Source organism: Heterocephalus glaber, unplaced genomic scaffold (assembly GCF_053883595.1).
Source record: "Heterocephalus glaber isolate CG9 unplaced genomic scaffold, H.glaber_assembly_v1.0 deba00001773, whole genome shotgun sequence".
NCBI classification, from domain to species: Eukaryota; Metazoa; Chordata; class Mammalia; order Rodentia; family Bathyergidae; genus Heterocephalus; species Heterocephalus glaber.
Window position 1 is genome coordinate 9,164,153 of NW_028258463.1, and position 18,316 is coordinate 9,182,468.

The 18,316-nt window shown below is 59.5% G+C and overlaps 2 protein-coding genes across 4 annotated transcripts; one reads left to right on the top strand and one right to left on the bottom strand.

Moving 5' to 3' along the window:
• Nucleotides 1–418: 418 nt before the first annotated feature.
• Rpl19 (ribosomal protein L19) lies at nt 419–4,710 on the top strand. Of its 2 annotated transcripts, none has more exons than XM_004859515.4 (6): nt 419–669; nt 1,950–2,056; nt 2,763–2,885; nt 3,998–4,118; nt 4,255–4,365; nt 4,534–4,710. In XM_004859515.4, exons 1-6 carry the CDS (start codon nt 665–667, stop codon nt 4,655–4,657), a joined length of 591 nt encoding a protein of 196 aa, XP_004859572.1. In that variant the 5' UTR covers nt 419–664; the 3' UTR covers nt 4,658–4,710. The 2 variants fall into 2 exon arrangements, with proteins under 2 accessions (XP_004859572.1, XP_021095662.1); XM_021240003.2 differs by having other exon boundaries at nt 635–1,042.
• A 587-nt stretch (nt 4,711–5,297) lies between these two features.
• Nucleotides 5,298–17,817, bottom strand: Stac2 (SH3 and cysteine rich domain 2). 2 transcript variants are annotated; one of them, XM_013077750.3, is made up of 11 exons: nt 17,462–17,695; nt 12,515–12,803; nt 12,130–12,227; nt 11,959–12,049; nt 10,954–11,066; nt 10,803–10,875; nt 10,661–10,722; nt 10,320–10,417; nt 10,077–10,128; nt 9,716–9,853; nt 5,298–5,664 (listed from the first exon to the last, which is right to left on the bottom strand). In XM_013077750.3, exons 1-11 carry the CDS (start codon nt 17,546–17,548, stop codon nt 5,479–5,481), a joined length of 1,287 nt encoding a protein of 428 aa, XP_012933204.2. In that variant the 5' UTR covers nt 17,549–17,695; the 3' UTR covers nt 5,298–5,478. The 2 variants fall into 2 exon arrangements, with proteins under 2 accessions (XP_012933204.2, XP_004859570.2); XM_004859513.3 differs by lacking the exon at nt 5,298–5,664 and adding an exon at nt 7,736–9,097 and having other exon boundaries at nt 17,462–17,817.
• Between the last annotated feature and the right edge of the window lie 499 nt (nt 17,818–18,316).

Consider the following 18,316-nt stretch of genomic DNA (forward strand, 5'->3'; position numbering starts at 1 on the left):
ATGCCTGACAAACTAACATCTTGTTTTGTTTTGTTTTTGTTTCTTTTTGCGGAACCAGGATCGAACTTGGGATCTTGTGCTTGCCAGGCAGGCGCTGGCACTACTGAGCTAAACCTCTGGCCCAAACTAACATCTTTTGGGGGGGATTTAGTCTGTGCTCGAGGGGCTTCCAGCCTACTACGAAAGTAAATAAAAACTTGCCTTTATATCTGTCATTATTATCTCTCGCTTCGTTCGCCATAAATTTTCCCTGCTAACAAAAACATCCCTTCCCGGAAGCCAAACGCCAGTCCGTAAGGCGCTGGCTACGGGAGCAAAACCCCCTCACCTCACCCGCTTGACCCTATGCGACTTCCGCCCACCCAGTAGCCACGTGATCAGATGCCCTTACTGCGCATATATAAAGGGAAGTGGGGCTGTACCACTTTGCCTTACCGAAGGGGTATAGTTCTAGGTTTTTAAGTTAAAACTATTTCCCAATACTAGGTTTCTATGATTCTAGGTCTTCTAGAAGGATATAAATAGGACTGAGGTGGAAAAGAAGATGAAAGGGCCATAAGGAGTACGGACAGAAACGGAGTGTGGTTTGGGCTCTCCTCTTCCCACATAGTGGGAGGAGCCAGGCCAGACCGACTTCTTTCCTTTTGCCGAGGCGGCCGCGGCCATGAGGTGAGGCCTCTTGGGTCTCGGGTTTGGGGTCATCTGGGCTTGCAGGGACGCCGGGGTTCGGTACTACGGACCTCGGTCGGGAAAAGGAGATGGAGGCAGCCCCGAAGCGAGATTTCCCGGGGCGTGGGGTAGACCGATGCACTCGGGGCTGCGGCCTTTGAAACCGGGTGGAGGAGGCCGCGGGGTCGCGAGGCCCGGGAAGGTTGCGCGCGACGCAGTGGAGCCCTAGCGGCGGCGGGGCCTGGGCGGCGGCCGCCTGCCTCGCCGGGCATCTGGAACCGAGCAGGCTCCTGCGCCACGTGACGCGGGACCGGCCTCGGGGACCCGGGCCTCCGGGGTGAGCCGATGCACCGTGCCCTGCCGCCTGCTACCGGTAAGAAAAGTCGCCGGGGCAGCCAGGCGAAATTCTTGACCGTGACCAAACGAAGGGTCGAGTCCCACAGCATGTGGGCGTTCGTAGACAAGTTGTCGGCGTTACAGCCGCGTCCACTGGCCCCAGATACTTTATAAACACATTGACGGCTGAATCCTAGAAAAGAATTAAGCCCTGTCCTCCCTATTTTGCCTTTAACGTCAGAGGAGAAAACCGAGGGACCAAAAGGTTAAGGCATAGTTCGGACTTGAGCTTTCTTTCGGGGCAACCTGAGTTTTGTTTTTGTTTTTTTTCCTGGAGACAGGGTCTTGCCGTGTAATTCAGGCTGGGCTTGAACATGGAGGAATCCTCCTGCATCAGCCACTTGCTATCTTGCATAGCTGTCTTTTAACAGAGGGGACTTTTTGTTTTTGTTTTGTGGTACCGGTGATCGAACTCAGGACCTCGTGCTTGTGAGGCAGGCACGGTGCCGCTGAGCTAAATCCCCGCCTGGGAAGATTATTGGGGTGTCTTGGAAAGGGAGAGGTTGTTGCCCTTAGTACTAAGTGCATTTGTATGCGTGTGTGTATAGAGTTTTATAGATCCACTTATTTGTATATTATGTTCCACAACTTTAGACTTTGACCAGGGGTGAGTACACTAATGTGGTCCCAGCTACTCAAAATGCTGAGGGAGGAGAAAGTTCCAGGCTAGTCCTGTGTGACTTAGCAAGACCCTGTCTCGAGGAGTGAACTGGGAATGCATGTAGCTCAAGGGTAAAGTGCTTGCCTACCATGGGTGAGGCCCTGGTTCAGTCCCCAGTGTGGCAAAAAGAGAAACACATGAAGACTGGGGGCAGATCTCTCCTGGGCTGCTCCTTCCTGAGCAGCAGTGGCTCCAGGGCCTGATCATGTCCTCCGTGTCTCAGTATGCTCAGGCTTCAGAAGAGGCTTGCCTCCAGCGTCCTGCGCTGTGGCAAGAAGAAGGTCTGGCTGGACCCCAATGAGACCAATGAAATCGCCAATGCCAATTCCCGTGAGTACTTTGCACCTCCCCCTTCTACCCCATGCCTTGTCCCGTGTCACATAAAGACGCTGTTGTGTTGATGGAGGAGTCAGGGAGAGGTACCAGACGATCCTTTTCCTACCCTTGGATGTGTGGATTGGAATTGAGCGGAATGGAACCATCAGTGTTCATTATAAACTGTTTCTGAAGCTGGTATTCTGTTGTATGGCATTGTGGAGGTTTGAAAAAAGAAAAGCTACTCTGAGGAGTAGCCGGGTGTGGTGATACCAGAGGCTGAGGCAGAGGGTCACACATTCAGTCCTCCCAGGCAATTTAGTGAGATCTTATTTCAAAATAAAAAAGGGCTGGGGCTGGGGATTTAGCTCAGTGGCACGGAGCCTGCCTTGCAAGTGTAAGGTCTTGAGTTCGATCCCTGGTACAGGAAAAAAAATAAAAAGAGTGGAAGAGATGAATTGGGAAGACCTGAGCTTCAGACATGCAGTAGAGGTCTGTTGGCTTGTGTTTACTCGGTGATTTACTCATAAAGCTCTGAGGTACTTGGCTTCCTTCCGTGATTTTTTACAGGTAGAAACGTTTTTTTAAAGGCAGGGGGTAAGTTTCATTCTTTCCCCCACTGTTGAGACCTCATGGCCAGGATGTGAGTGGAGGCCTGGGCCTGTCCTGGGTTCTGGCTGGGCCTCACTGTCTGATAGAGGGGGGCACCTTGTGCTTCCAGGTCAGCAGATCCGGAAACTGATCAAGGATGGGCTGATCATCCGCAAGCCTGTGACTGTCCATTCCCGGGCTCGATGCCGAAAGAATACCTTGGCTCGACGGAAGGGCAGACACATGGGCATCGGTGAGCAGCATTTTCTCTGTAATTGGGAGTGTAGGGCTGGGGTGTGGCTGCAGGAAGGGGTCACAACGACTGAGTTCATATGCTGTTTGGGGTTCTGCTGGTTCCATGAGAACCCTAGAATCCCTTTGTAGTTTGGGTCATTGGAGGACATGGTGCGCTCAGCCACTTCCCTCACTCGGTACCCACTCTGCTGGGAGGGAGTGGGGAATGATTGCCGAGTTTGTGCTTCCTGGAAAATTGAGTGCAGGAAGCCAGGGTGGTGGTTGATAAACCTGTGTCCTAAGCTACTCATAAGGCTGAGGCAGGAGCATTGCAAGTTCAAGACCAGCCTGGGAATCAAGATGAGAAAAAAGACTGGAGTGTGGCTCATTGGTAGAGCGCTTGCCTGGAATGCATTAGGCCCTAGGCTCCATCTCCAGTACCACACACAAAAAGGTTGAGTAAATGCAAGAAATTAAACTTTGGAGTCATTATAAAATGGAAGTCATTACTTAAAATGAAACTGTAGGTAGCCAGGTGTGGTGTTCATGGTGGTGCACACCTGTGATTCCAGCAGTTGGGAGGCTGAGGCAGAAGGATTGCCTCAAGTTCAAGGCCAGCTTGGACTGTATAGTAAGACCCTGTTTTTAAAATTTAAAAAAGGGGGGGGCTGGGGATTTAGCTCAGTGGTTCCGGTGCCTGCCTCAAAAGCGCAAGGTCCCGAGTTCAATCCCTGCTACCAAAAAAAAAAATTAGGTACTAAAAGTCTTCCAAAACTGTTAGGGCCAGGGATTTAGCTCAGTGGTTTCGCTGCCTGCTGTGCAAGCACAAGGACCCAAGTTCGATCCCCAGTACCAAAAAAAAAAAATGAGGGCCAGGGATTTAGCTCAGTGGTTTCGCTGCCTGCTGCGCAAGCGCACGGAACCAAGTTTGATCCGTGGTACCAAAAAAAAAAAACAAACAAGGGCTAGGGATTTATTTAGCTCAGTGGTGCCGCCACCTGCCTCGAAAGCACAATGTCCCAAGTTTGATCCCAGGTACCAAAAAACATGAAATGGGGGGATTAAGTAAAGACCCATTTGCTGGCTGTTAAGCCCAGGCCGAGGCTGATTCCTAGTTCTGCATTCTCACAGGTAAGCGGAAGGGCACAGCCAACGCCCGGATGCCAGAGAAGGTGACCTGGATGCGGAGAATGCGGATCCTGCGCAGGCTGCTGAGGAGATACCGGGAGTCTAAGAAGATCGACCGCCACATGTGAGCCACCATTCTGTGTGGCGCTGAGCAGCGAGGGTGGGGGTAGAGTTACTGCTTCAGCTTTATCCTGTCTGGAAAGTAGGGAGAAGGGGTGGGCTTGGCTGCTGAGCACAGCCCCCGGTGCACACACCCACAGGTACCACAGCCTGTACCTGAAGGTGAAGGGGAACGTGTTCAAGAACAAGCGGATCCTCATGGAGCACATCCACAAGCTGAAGGCGGACAAGGCCCGCAAGAAGCTCCTGGCGTGAGTCTCGGCCTGGCTGCAGGCGTCCTCCGGAGAGCACAGGCCCCACCCCCACCCCTGTTGGGGCCCTGTCAAAGCAGGAGCCCTCGGGGCCTTCCCCAGCCCTTGCTTAGGCTCAGGGTTTAGGAGCCTCTGTCTCCCGTGCCAACGCCCCTCTGCTCTTCCCAGTGACCAGGCCGAGGCCCGAAGGTCAAAGACGAAGGAAGCTCGCAAGCGCCGCGAGGAGAGGCTCCAGGCCAAGAAGGAAGAGATCATCAAGACCCTGTCCAAGGAGGAGGAGACCAAGAAGTAGAGCCCTGTGTGCATGGCGGCGGGTGGTCCTGAATAAACAGCTCTGGTCCATTCCTCCTGCTCTGCTTACTTGTCCAGCCGTGCACCCCTCCTTCCGGTCTTGTTTTGGTGGTGGGCGCCGAGTTCAGAGGGAGGCCAGGGGTGGCCTGTGTCCACACCTCCGAAATGCCGCCCTTTAAGCCTGCCCTTTGCAGCTGCTCTCGCAGCGCTCGGTAAGTGGTCTCAGTGTTGCTTAGGACCAGCAGTCAGTTGTGACCTAAGTCGGGGGTCATATTTTTTATTTATGTTGCCCAGGTTAGGCTTTATTTTTGTTTTTGGTGCGGGGCATTGAACCCTGCACCTGCACACTGCGTTACACCCAGTCCTTCTATATTTTGAGACAGTCTTGTTAAATTCCCCAAGCTGGATTCAATCTTGAGATCCTCCTGCTTCTGTCTCCCAGAGTGCTGGGATTACAGGCATGCACCAGCGTACCTTTTTTAATTTTTGTGTGCTTGTTTTTTTCTGAGATGGGGTCCCGCTGTATATAGTTCAGGGTGGCCTTGAATTCACTATGTAGCTCGGGTTGATCTCAAATTTCTGTCATTCCTCCTGCCTCAGCCTCCAGAGTGTTGGTATTATAGGCATGCACTGCCAGGTCCGCCTTAGAACTTGCCTCTGAGTTGCATAAAAATGTAAATGGAAATAAAGACAGCAAGGTTTTGGGCAGGATCTCATTGCACCCCAGGCTTAGAGCCATGGAGGTGCTTCCTTTGTGTCTGTGGTTAACAACCCAGAAGTGGGTTCCATTTTCCCCACTTAACTGGTGGTAATTATTGACTGCTAATGTTTCAATGAAGATTCTGGGCCAAACAACATTAGACTTTGGCATTGATTTCCATTGATTTTCTTGTATCTACAGACTGAAGTCTGTCCCTTCAGCTCCATTTTGTAGTCGGGGTGGAAATGACAAGGATCTCTCAGAGCTGGAGCCAGTCTTCCCCTTTGCAGGCCAGGGCCAAGGGTGACCTGTAAAAAGGGGGAGCCATTTCACTCCGGGCCAGGAGGTGGCGCTGTCCCCTGCAGGGCGCAGCTCTGCCTTAGGCTGCCTCAAGGGGCTTCGGGTTGGGTGGTTGGCTCCTCTGGAAGCTTTCTAGGGTTTTTTTGGTGTTGTTTTTTTTTTTGGTACCAGGGATCGAACTGCGGTCCTTGTGCTTCCAAGGCAGGTGGCAGAACCACTAAGCTAAATCCCCAGCCCAATCTGGGAGCTTTCTGGAAGGTTCGGGGGGAGGGACTGGTCCGGCCAAGGGGCCAAGGAGCCTGCTTCCCAAAGTCCTGGAGCATTGTCACTGTCCTGTTCGAGCTAGCCATTGCTCTACTGCTGAGCACACTCCAGGCCGGCCACTTCTTTCTGAAAGCCTGGAGTTTCCGCCGTGCACCTCTGCTCTGTCCCGGGGAGCCAGAGCAGAATCTCCCTGGAGTCACCCTGTTCTCTTTTGGTGCCGTAGGGAAATCAGTACACCAGACGTGGTAGTACATACCTATAATCCCAAAACCGTGAAAAAGAAAAAAACTTTAAAAAATCCAGGCCAGCTGTGGTGGCACACACCTGTAATCCCAGCACACAGGAGGCTGAGGCAGGAGGATCACAAGTTCAAGGCTAGTTTAGACTCCAAAGAATTGAGCCCCGGCCTTTCACACTGTGCTACATGCCTAGCACATTTTGTGTATGTTCCTGGGCTGGCTCAGTCCCCAGTACCGGTTGGGCTGGAGTGGCGCTCAGGTAAACCTGTGCTTAGCACCTGGCTTTTTAGACAGGCTCTCTCTGTAGTTCAGGCTGGCCTCGAACTCATGGCGGATGGTATCTACCCCTCTGCCTTCAGGCCTCCCCACATCTGGCTCCCCAGGTGACCTCTCCCCCTGCAGCGCACACCGGGTAGAGGGTTAGAGGGGCTGCTGCAGCGGGGGCACAGCTTGGGGGACGCCCCGGCTCCGTGGTGCTGCTGGTCCAGGCAGGGCCTGCCGTGGGAGACACCAGATATCCCCCCGCCCCAGGGCTGTGAGCCGCCAGCTGGTGGCTCGGCCCGGCCGACGCCCACATGGAGGGGTGCAGAACGCCTGGCTGCTGGGAGTTCCCACTCCCCCTCAGGGCTCTGGACAGCAGGGCCGAAGAGCTGAGCTGGGGGAAAGGGTTGGGTCGTGTTTTCTTTCTTCAGTAGTGGGGATCAAACCCAGATCCTGCATTGAGCTGCCTGCCCAGCTTTGGTTGGTTGTTTTTTTGAGACATTCTGTCTTGCTAAATTGACCGGTCTGGGTTCAAATTTGAGATCCTCCTGCCTCAGCTTCCCAGAATGCTGAGATTACAAGTGTACACCCCTGCCTGACTAGGGAAAGCATTATTTCCGGGACTGCCTTAATCACTGATTTGCTGGGAGACTGCACAAGTCTCAGCCTGCTCTGGGCCTCAGTTTCCCCATGTATGAACAGCAGAAGTGGGCTGCAGAGTTTGTACGGACTTGGATAAGCCCCCTACCATGTCTGTGCCTTAGGGTCCTCACCCGGTCAGAAGAGACCAACCCGCTGTCCCCGGGGGTCTCGGAGGATTAAACAGCCAAAGGTTCTGGCCTCTGCCTCAGGGGGCGGAGCTGGGGCCACAGGGGGTAGGAGACGCTCCTATAAATAGCCCTGGCCGGCTGGAGGCGGCGCTTCGTGTAGGCGCTGGTGGGCTGCGGGTCCCTCAGCTCCGGGAGGAGCGGGACTGAGTCATCAGCCCAGAGTCTGTGACTGTCCCCGAAGACAGTAGCTTGGACTCAGGAGCGAGGCTGATCTCGGATGGGTACTGAGCCCTCCAAGCTGAAGCAGGCAGGTCTCGGCGGGCACCTGGGGGGGGCGGTGATCGCCCCCCCCCCGTGCCACCGGAGCGAGGCTGCAGCCCTCCAGTGTCCCCAGAGCTCCCTCTCCCCTTCTCTCCGGCCCTCTCTGCGTCTTTCTCTGTGCCCTTTTCATCCTGCCGTGCGGGTGCCAGCCCCAGCCCTGCCTCCCAGGTCGCAGCTGCCCGGGCCCCCTCCTGCCGATCGAAGCCAGGCTCCCCAGGCAGACAGCTGGGACAAGACGCGTTTAATTAGGGTCCGGGGCTCCACAGTGCCCGGCAGACCTGCCATGCAGCCTGGTGTACAGTGGGCATTGGCTGCCCTGGGGGTGTCGCTGGGGGCCTCCTGGCAGCAAACAGGGCAGTGTGGCTTGAGCCCCCTCTGCGCGGGGGGGGGGGTGTCCGTGGGGGAGGAGACCTGTGTGCCTCTCACCTCAGAGGGTTTGACTGTGCCTGGAAAGGGGTGGCATTGGCTGGCACGCCCAAGGGCACAAGAGGGGGCTCTGAGCTTGGGGGAGGAAGCTGGCACCAGAAAACAGCAGCCTTGGGCCGGGGATTTAGCTCAGTGGTTTCGCCGCCTGCTGCACAAGCGCAAGTTCGATCCCCAAAAAAACCCAAAACAAACAAACAAACAGAAAACAGCAGCCTGGAAGGGAGAGGTCCTGTGGTATGCGCCCCCAGGGCCTGCTCCCCTCTGTTCCTCCCCGGGCTGTGTCCAGGACAGGGGGCAGACTGGGCAGAGAGGGACTCCCTGGATATCACCCCGGGGGCCTGCAGAGCTAGGGAGAGGGACAAGGGACACGATCCTGGCTGTTGTCAGGGTGACCCCACAGGGACATGGGGTGGTTCCGACCAAGCATGGGCCAGGGTCTGGTTCTCAGTGGGCTTCTGGGCCCAGGCTGCTCTTTGGTGACTGGGCCACCTTGAAAGGACAGTCTCCATTTGTCACATCTGCTGAGACCTCAGCCCTCCCCTACTCTAGCCCAGGTTTCAAGTAATGGGAGAGATTCCTGCAGAACTTTCCTGAGAAGTGAGGGAGTGACAGAGACAAGGAGACCAAGAGCCAGACTCGAGGCTCTGGCATGGTGCTGGGTCCCCTCCCAGCTGGGGTGAAGGGCTGAGGGGTGCAGGAAGCCCCCCAGCGCTCTGCTTGCAAAGGGGCAGGTGTACACAGACCCAAGCAAAGGCTCCAAAGGCGAGGGATCAGGCATGCAGAGGCCATGTGGGCAGGTGAGGAGTCAGGATCCCAGGGGCCCCCCAGGGGGAGACTCAGAGCAGTGGCCAGATTCGGGGTACCTGGGCACCGTGGGGAACCTACTTGCAGCTCCCCACTTCCAGTCCCAGGGAATCAACCCAGTAGGGCACCCCACCCAAGAAATAAAACCTTCCCAGGGCTGAGAGGCCCGGGAGACAGACAGGAGGCAGGGTGCCAGGGTGCCCTGCCCCTCCCAGCCAGATGCAGAGGCTCTCTCCATTCTCCGGGCACCGTCAGATCTCGCTCAGGGCATCAGCTGGCACCAGGCCCCGCTTCTTGCCGCTGCTGACTCGGACAAAGCCATCACCATCTCTGGCTCTCCCCACTCCGACACAGATCTGAACGAGACAGGCACCAACGCTGAGCCCTGAGCCGGAGGCCCGCTGACACCAGGACCGGCAGGGGTAACCGGAGCAAGCCCAGCTCGAAGCAACATCAGGGCTGACCTGAGAGGTCCCCCTGGCACCCTGCCCCACTCCCATCTCCTGTTTTTTTGGGTTTTTGAGACAGTCTCATTGTGTAGCCCTGGCTGGCCTCCTGGTGATCTTCCTGCCTCAGCCTCCAGAGAGAATGCTGGGATTACAGCCATGTGCCACCTGTCCTGGCTCCCATTTCTACTCTGAAGAAGTAATAAAGGGAAAAGGAGGCCTGGGGATTTAGCTCAGTGGCACTGTGCCTGTTTGGCAAGCACAAGGTCGTGAGTTCGATCCCCAGTATCAAAAACAACAAACAAACCAAAAATAAAGGGGAAAGGACTCGCCCAGGAAACACAGCAAGCCAGGGCCAGAGTCAGCGTTCAAACCTGAGCCTCGAGGCATCTGATCCAGTGCTCCGTGCTGTCCCAGCTGCCTCCGGTGTCGTCCAGCCCCACCTCTGTCCCCACCAACCCGAGTCCCTCATAAGGAATGACAGGAGGCCTGGCCACAGTCTTGCAGGCCCAGCCGGCCCGAGCTCACCTGGTTCTCCTTGAGGCTCAGGTAACCCTGCTCCTTGTTCCCAGAGAAGGGCTGGCAGCAGCGCCACACATTCTCACTAGGCCTCACCCGCTGCACAAAGTTGGCGGGGAAGAAGCCCACACGGTCGCCAATCTTGCCCTGGGGAAGAGGCTGGTAGTGAGCCCCAGCATCACTTCCTGGCCTGCTGCCTCCTGGGACCTGACTCCCACTCAGCCCAGGCTGTCAGCCCCAGGTCCTGGGCTTGGGGCAGCTGAACAGCTTTGGGGCTGGGGGCAGGGCCTGGAGCTCTTTGGGGCCTGGAGAGAAGGTCGGGGAGGCAGCTACCAGGGTCCCGCGGTGCCCCCTGCCACCCCCGAGTCACCTTCCACCAGTCCTCATTGGAGTCATCCACCAGCAGGATCCTGTCACCCGGCCTGTGGAGGGACAGCCAGGCAGCATGGGGCACCTCGTACCCTCACGGCCCTCTGGGTATCACACTCATACTCTTAGACTTCAGGCAGCTCCCATCCTGAGGGTCCCTTCACCCTGGGTGCCCAGGTTAGTGGGGCACAGAGCCTGGAGGGCGGCAGCTGCCCAGTGAGGCCGAACCACAGAGAGGACTTACTGCAGGGCCAGGTCATTGCTCTCCTGGGGCAGGAACTTGTAGAGTGCGACGTAGGAGTACATAGGCCCCACCTCCTTCCGCAGGGGCACCCTGGGGGGCTGGGGAAGCATGGGTCAGCATGGGTGCAGGACACACACCCTGGTGGTGCTTAGAGCGCACCTGCCTGGGGGCCTCAAGGCGCCAGACCCTCTCTCGGGGGAGCAGGAGCTGGTGGTGCGGGGAGGGGGTCAGGGCAGGAAAGGTCCCCCGGTTTCCTGTGCCTCTCTGTCCTGACACTCAGGATGGGTCTGGGAGCAGCAATGAGGACAGACGACACCCTGCCGGCCCGCTAGGTCTCACACCTGCTGTCCAGGACTCTGCTCTTCTGCTCTTGACTCTTCGCTCTCCGCCAGGGCTGTGAACACTGGGGCCACAGGGTGGGGGCCAGGGTGAGCAGGTGCTCGCCCTGGAGCACCCTGTTCTGCCCCACTCCTCGATGCTCACCGCTGTCGCTGGGCCCCTCCTCGGAGCTTCGGATGCTGCCCTCCCCATCCTCCGTCAGCTCCTCCCGCTCGCTCTGGGGACAGGCAGGGAGGGAGGGCTCAGCCCCAGCCACTGTGGTGCCCACAGGTCCCTCCCCTAGGTGCCCACCTACCAGGCTCCTCGTGGGGGACTCGGACGTGCTGCTGAAGCTGGAGCGATTCATCAGCGCCAGGGACGTGCCGTAGCGCAGGGTCTCGTACACCGGGTCCACCTTCCCACCGAGCCCTGCTGGGCACCCTCTCTCAAGGCTGGGATCTCAGCCCAGCTGCGGGCAGGGTCCAGCTGCCCAAGGCTGGTCGGCTCCTGGCATCCCCTCCCCTGCTACCCCAGGGCTTCTCATCCCTGTAGCTGCTCCACATCCTCCCGTGGTGCCCAGGAAGAGACCTGGACTCCTAGCTGTCCTGCTGCCCACAGACACTGCGGCCTGTCTCCAACCTCCCAGCTTCCAGAGAATCCACCCTCATCTCTCTGCCTCCACAGCTGCCGCCTTGATCCAAGCCACCAAACTCTGGGCAACCTCGAGCCCCACCTGCGGGCTCCCCAAGCCCTCGATCTGGCCCCTCCAATCCATGCAGCAGACACAATGCTCTCATCAAAACATAATATTTCTCGTGCTCGCTTTGGCAGCACATATACAAAACATAATATTTCTCTTAAAAGAAGACACTCAGCCAGGCAGGCCTGGGGTCTATAATCTCAGCACTCGGGGAGGCTGAGGCAGGAGAATCACAAATTTGAGCTCTGCCTGGGCAATTTAGTGAGACCCTGTCTAAAAATAAAAAATACAGCCAGGCATGGTTCCACAACCCTGTAATCGAAGCAATTGGAAGGCTGAGGCAGGCGGATCACCACGAGTTCAAGACCAGCCTGAACTCCACAGTGAGACCCTGTCTCAAAAGTAAATGAATAAAGGGCCAGGGATTTAGCTTTAGTGGTTCCTGTGCCTGCCTCGCAAGCGCAAGGTCCCCCCCCACCCCGCCGAGGTTGATCCCCGGTACCAAAAGAATAAATAAAATAAATAAATGAAAGTTGAAACTGCAAAGGCTCTGGGTTCAATCTCCAGTCCCGCAGTCAGTCAGTTGGTAAATGTGTCTGGGCCCCGCGGCGGGATGCTCACCGGTGGGTGGGGACTCTCTGCTCGCGGCACAGGCTGGTGGCGGCTCGTGCACCAGGAGCGGGGAGCTGAAGTTGCGGCGGAAGGAGGCAGACTGCGCCGGAGGAGGCAGAGGCGGAAGTCAGGGCAGGAAGCCCCCGGGACCTAGCTGGGGGCCGCGCCCGCCCCGCTCACCGTCTTGCCGGGGCACTGCTGGCGGGAGACCCCCTCGGAGCACCAGAGGTGGACGCTGGCCTTGCAGCTCTTACAGCGCAAGCCCTGCTTGGAGTTTCCTGGAAGATTGGGGGCCTTGGGGGCCCAGCCATGGGAGCGGCTGGGCGTGGGAGGGCAGGCGGGGGGGGGAGTGGGCTGGGCATCCTGCGCCCGCCGTCGGGGGCCGGTGTCACGGAAGCCCAGGCCCCGCGGCCACCCCACCCCCCTTTCGGTCTTGCAGTGCAGAGTGGAGGCCAGGGCCACCCACGGGCGGGCAGCACCCAGGAGGATTCAGGGAGGACCGGGCCAGCACCAGGGCCAGCTCCCCATGGTCCGCCGCCCCCCGCCCCCCGGGCCCAGCGCCTACCCACGATGAGCTGGTGGCACAGCTGGCAGGGGCTGGCGCGCTTGAAGACGTGCTCCTGGAAGCAGTGCGGCCTGGCGGGCTTGAGCGGCGCCAGGGGGCGCGGCGCCGGGCCGGGGGAGGGCGCCGGGGTGGACGCAGGCGGCGGGGAGGGCGGGGGCAGAGGGGAGGGGGGCGTGAGCAGCACCTGGGCGGGGCCCTTGAGCTCCGGGCTGGGGCGCAGGAAGAAGTTCTCCATGCTCTTGCTCCTCAGGATGCTCTTGAGGGACAGCGAGCGCCTGAACCGCTGCAGCTGGGAAGTAGGGCGCGGTGGGTGGGGCTGCCCCGAGGTGCCCTGTGCAGTGTCTCCCAGGGCAGGCCAGGGCCAGGGCCGAGAGGCAGCATTCAAAGCCGGCCGTGGTGGGGCGTGCCCGTAATCCCAGCGCTGGGGAGGCCGAGACAGGAGGATCGCCCCACCCTGGTACCGAGTCTCCCTGTGACCCCGCAGACCTGTCTTTGGCGCCCATACCCGCCCTCCCCCCCCCGCCCCCGCCACATTCCAGGTGCTGGGACTTTTATGCCCCAAGGAGCTCTGGCGTGTTTGTCCTCTTTGCCACATGCGGTGAACACCTCTGTACCCTTCCAAGCCCTCTCACAGCCCCGCTGCTTTGGGTGCCAGCTCTCCCACAGAAGTTCCCTCAAGCAGGCCTTACCCTCCTCTGCTGCCCGCTGCCCTTGTGCCAGTCCTGACCTGCTCTGCCCCCACTCAGATTACTGCTGCCCCTGCTTCTTATTCCCTCGGAAGACTGTGCCCTTTTGGAGACAGGGTCTTGCTCAGTTGCCCTGACTGGCCTTGAACTTGAGATCCTCCTGCCTCAGCCTCCTGAGTAGCAGAGATTACACGCATGTGTCTTAAGGGCCAGGACCTCCAGGTCCTCAGAGAGGGTGTCAGCCCACAGAGGTGTTGGTGGGCTGGCCACTGCTCACCTAAGCACACCCAAGCTATCCAGAGTACGACCCAGAGCCCTGAAGGTGCTTTCCCCTGCCCACCCCTTCCTGCCAGCACAAAAAGGGGGACAGGCCTGGCCCTAGGCAGCGGGACTTGGCCAGGGCTCTTGGCTGGCATGCAAGGGAGCCGTGTGCCATGGCTGCCTGCCTGCCCGCCCTGCCAAGGGGGTGGAAGTGGTGGCCTTCAGTCTCCTGCAGGCAGCAGGCAGCAAGACTGGGGGGAGGCAGGGATGTCTGGGCACAGGGCAGCCCGGAATGTGCCAGCTGGGAGGTCAGGGCCTGGGATGCCTGGCACAGAAGCCACCCCTCGCCTTCCAAGCCCAGCTTCCTGGACAGCGGCATGGGCATCCTGTGGGCCTGTGAGGAGCGGGCCGGCCCGGATGCTGGGCACTGGAGGTGGCAGGTGGGGCTCTGGGGGCTCTCAAAGCCCCTAAGGGGCAGAAGTGCCCCCCACTGTTCTGCCCGTGGAGCAGAGCCCACAGAAGCCACAACCAGGGAGATGTGCCAGGGTGGACCACAGTGAACCTGCTGCTTGAAAGAAATAGTTGTTTTACTTCCCTGCCCGGAGCCTCAGTTTCCCCATGTCCAAGAGGGAGGCAAGATCAGATCTGGGAGATAAAAGACTCTGGGCCCAAACCCACCCAGAGACTCACATGTGCAGGGCCCTGTGATTGTCAGGGACTGGGACTCAGCGAGCCTTTCTACCTGTCTACCTAACTACCTGTCTACCTGCCTATCTTTCTTTTTTCTCCCCTGCTCCCTGCCTTGAGACAGGGTCTCATGTCATCCAGGCTGGCCTTGAACTCACTGTGAATCCAGGTTGGCCTCAAACTCACAGCAATCCTCCTGTCTCAGCCTCCCTAGTGCTGGGATGACAGCCCTGTGCTACCAAACCCGGCTTTGAGCCACTATTTCATATGCAGCATCCCATCAGTCCTGGGGTCACCCTCCAAGGAGGTAACGATTACTGTCCCACATTTCAGGCCAGAACCCGAGGCTCGTGGGGTTACATTGCTCACCCAGGAGCCCTCAGCAGATGAGGAACAGACTCTGGCCCTGTTTAAATCTCTGGCTGCTGAATCCAAGTGGCCAGGAGCAACTTTGGCCCCCACCCTGCTCTCAGCTGTCCCATGGGCTCTTCCACTGGGCCAGGCAAGGGGCCTAAGGGTGTCAGGGACCTGAAGATCTGGCCACCTAGAATGGTCCCCACCCTATCACGCCACCATGCCCTGTCTGCCTGTCGTCGGTCACCTCTTGCCTTGGGAAGCATGTGAGGTCTGGGGACAGCCGTGCCATCTTTGGGCAGCTGCTGTTGTCTGTATGGAGTGCTTTCCTACGAACAGTGAAACCTGCCTCGCTGACTTTTGTCCATGGGTCCTGCTCCCCCTCCCGGCCAGCACTGCCATAGCGCCCTGCATAGGATGAGATCCCAAACTTCCCTATTCTCGGGCCTGTTCCCTTTCCTGGTACCCCTCTCCCTGGTCTCAGTGCCAACAGCCATTGCTGCAGGGTACCAGGCGCCCCTGGAACACAATGTTCCCCAGCAACAGGGCAGCTCAACTGTGCCAGTCAAGTTCCTGGCTCAGCTGCAGGCCTCAGGTCCCAGGAGGGTGGAGAATGGGAAGGGACAATGTGCCACTGGGGGTGGCTGGCAGATGTCAAGGGATATGGCTAGAGGGCAGGATGGGGCATCTCTGCCAAACGGCTTGCTGCCTGTCCACTCCAGAGACATCTGGCTTGGCCCCTTGGGCCTAACTGTACCTCTGCCAGGCCAGCTCTTCCCCACCTGTGACCCCCACCATCCCCTGATCCCACCAGCTGTCTTGCTGAGGAACCCATCCCATGCCTTAGCATGGGAGAAGTTACCAGTGCCCTGGCCCACTGGCCCAGCAAGATCCCATTCCCTTCCGAGGCTCTGAGGCTTGTGCCCCAGGTCTATTCCCCCTCAGAAGCCCTGTCCATTTCCTCCCCGCCCACCGCCCCCTGGGTACCCCTCCTTTTTCAGTGTCCCAGAAGGCAGCTGGCAATAAGTGGTGGTGGACATGGCACAAGCTGACTCAGATGGCAGAGCTGGCACAGCAGGGTCTTCCCAGGAAAGGCACTGAGGTGGGTAAGGTGCAGCCCCGGTTGGTGGGGGGGGTGCTGGGGAGGAGTGGGACCCCCTAGGAGAACTGATGAGTGGGTTTGGGTGCAGAACTGAGCCCCAGCCTTTAGGACAGCAGGAGGCTGGACTTAGGCAGACAAGCCATACCCAGCGGGGCACCAAGGGGATGGAGAAGTCTGGAATGTTGGCCTCACTGGCTGGTGGGCACCAGGCCCCCACTGGACCTTCCTCCCACCCCCATCTCCCCACCCCTAGACTCTGGAGGCCCAAGCTTCTTTGGGGCAGCAGGTGGTGACATTGGAGGGTCCTTGGGCTGGGAAGAGGCAGGTGTGGCTCTGCCAGGTCTGACCCCCCCGCCACGGCTGAGCCAGCAGCCCCTGAGTGCCGAGGTGGCACTGCCCAGAACTCCTGCCTGCACCGTGGGCAGCTCCTGGGGAAGGGGTGCCAGAGCACAGAGGCCTCTGTGTGGGAGCCTGGCGGGGCGAGCCCCAAGGAAACAGCAGGGGACTGTGTGTCTGCCCAGGGCGAGCAGGGAGCAGCTGAGAAGGCTGCAGGGCACTGACCTCAGGGACCAGACCCTGCCCGCTGGAGCTGTGGCAAGTGCCCCAGCAGTTTTCCTCCCTCCCACCCCGGCATCTACCCCAGGAGAGGAGCTTGGCAAGGCCAGCGACTCAGCTCCATGGACCGAGGCCAGAGCCCCATTTTCAGGAGGCCAGAGCTGGTCCTGTGAGCATGGATTCTGGCCAGGTCCCCCAGTTCAGGGACGAAAGGGAGCTACCTGGGGTGTTTCAGCCAGACCCCACCAGAGCCCCAGCCAGCCCCCATCACTCCGCTGTGTCCTTGACCTTGAATTAACCTCTTATGGGGAGGGTGGGAGGGAGGGATGCAGGGAAAGGGAAGCCCAAGACCTAGTGCTGGGTGAACCTCAAGGCTCCTCTTTCTTTCTTTTTTTTGGTACGGGGGATCGAACTCGGGACCTTGTGCTTGCGAGGCAGGCGGCGGAACCACTGAGCTAAATCCCCGGCCCTCTTTTTTAATTTTAGGGCTCCTCTTGTTTGGGTAACACCAAAGGACGTCTTGGTCTGAAGTCTGGGGACAGTCAGGGCGTAGCCCCTTCTTTCCTGAGTGGCTTTGGCAGAACTTCTAGAGCACCCAGAACTCTAGAGGTGGCATTTGAAGGGGGACCGAGGCTCCCCCAGCCCCTTCCAGCTGGGAGTCTGGGCCCTGCCAGCCTTCGCCGAGGAATAATTTATTCACTGTGACTCCCACAGGAGCAGCTATCATACATAATTAGGGTTAATTATGACATTCATTAATTACGGCTTCTCCTTTGCTCTGCCCCATCCCGCTCCCGGGTCCGGGTGGCGCCGCCTCTGGCTGCTCCGGAGCCGCAGACACTCGGGTCCCCGCCGGCGACCGACGACCCGCGCTGCCGCAGCCCCTGTCAGGCGCGGACGCCGAAGCTACGCACCCGGATCCCGAGCCCGAGCTCGCCGGGCTGGAGGTTCGGAGGTGCGAGACAGCTAGGGGTGGCGGAGGCCCAGGCACCCAGAGATAAACACGCGCGAGGAGCCGGGACAAGCCAGACAGGTGCGGCGACATTGAGCCGTGCGCCCCGCACGCACACGCGCCAGCTCCACACCGCGGCGCCGCCACAACCTCGCTGGAGCGGCGCGCGTGGGGAGGCGGCCGGGGTCACCGGGGGCCCCTCGTCACCATCTCCCCCCCCCCACCATCTCCCCCACCCCGGCTGGCAGCGCAGCCCTGGAGCTTCCTGGCGCCCCGTCAGCTCGCATGACCCCCGAGACCTCCGCGTGGCCGGGGCGCCCGGGCATTCAGGCCTTGGGCTCCCCAGTTACCTTGGTTTCCTGGGGCGCGGACCCAGTCCCCGGGGGGCTGCGGGCGGCCGCGTCCTCGGGCTTGTTCTCCTCGCTCATCTCGGTCATGGTCGAGGACAGGGTCGGGCCCCGACGGCAGGGGTCTCAGGAACCCCGCCACCCCCTCGGGGATCTTCCCCCAGGACCCCCAGGGGGACCCCGCCCGGGCACAGCAGCCCTCACCCCGGGGCGCGAGCGGGAAAAGTTGCGGGGACCTGGGGCGCAGGGACCGAGGGTCCGCAGAGGATGCAGGCGGTGCGGGATGGGGGATGCGGAGAGGCGGGCGCGAGCGAGCCGGGCGGCGGCCGAGCTGTCCGAGCCGGCCCGCCGCGTCCTCTGCGCCCGCCCATCGCGCCCCTCCCGGCCCGGCCCGACCGGGCCCGCGGGCGGCCCCTCCGCCCAGTCCCCGCTGCCCAACTTTGATTTAGGAGGTCGCCTGGCCCCGCCCCGCCCCCCCCCCGCGTCGCCATGCAAATCAGCTTTTTTGCTATTGGCTGCCGCGGTGACCAGGAGGGCGAGGGGCGGAGCCCTGGGGGGCTCGGCCGTAGGGGGCGGGACCTGCAGGGGGAAGGTGGTTTTACAAGGAAAACCGGGGATGATTGAAGGAGGACGGGGACCATCGTCGTGGAGTCTGGGCTGAGGTTGTAGAAAATGCGTTGAGTTTGGACCTGCACCAGGATACCTGAGAGGGAAACGAAGTTGGGACTTCCTGATGCTGCAGATTAGGGATACGGCACCTTGACGAGGAAGGATGGGGGCCCGTGCTACCCCTCAACGGCATGCCAGGAGTCTCTCCAAACACAGACACCCTAAGGGCCGGGGATTCAGCTCAGTGGT

Bases quoted from the DNA above. Each gene is read 5' to 3' on its own strand.
- Rpl19 (XM_004859515.4), top strand. The intron at 2,886-3,997 runs GTGAGCAGCATT...GCATTCTCACAG, and splicing joins GGGCAGACACATGGGCATCG to GTAAGCGGAAGGGCACAGCC. The intron at 4,366-4,533 runs GTGAGTCTCGGC...TGCTCTTCCCAG, and splicing joins GCCCGCAAGAAGCTCCTGGC to TGACCAGGCCGAGGCCCGAA.
- Stac2 (XM_013077750.3), bottom strand. From the start codon at position 17,548: ATGACCGAGATGAGCGAGGAGAACAAGCCCGAGGACGCGGCCGCCCGC. The intron at 10,129-10,319 runs GTAAGTCCTCTC...GTCCCTCCACAG, and splicing joins AGCAATGACCTGGCCCTGCA to GCCGGGTGACAGGATCCTGC. The intron at 9,854-10,076 runs GTGACTCGGGGG...CCTCTTCCCCAG, and splicing joins CCAATGAGGACTGGTGGAAG to GGCAAGATTGGCGACCGTGT.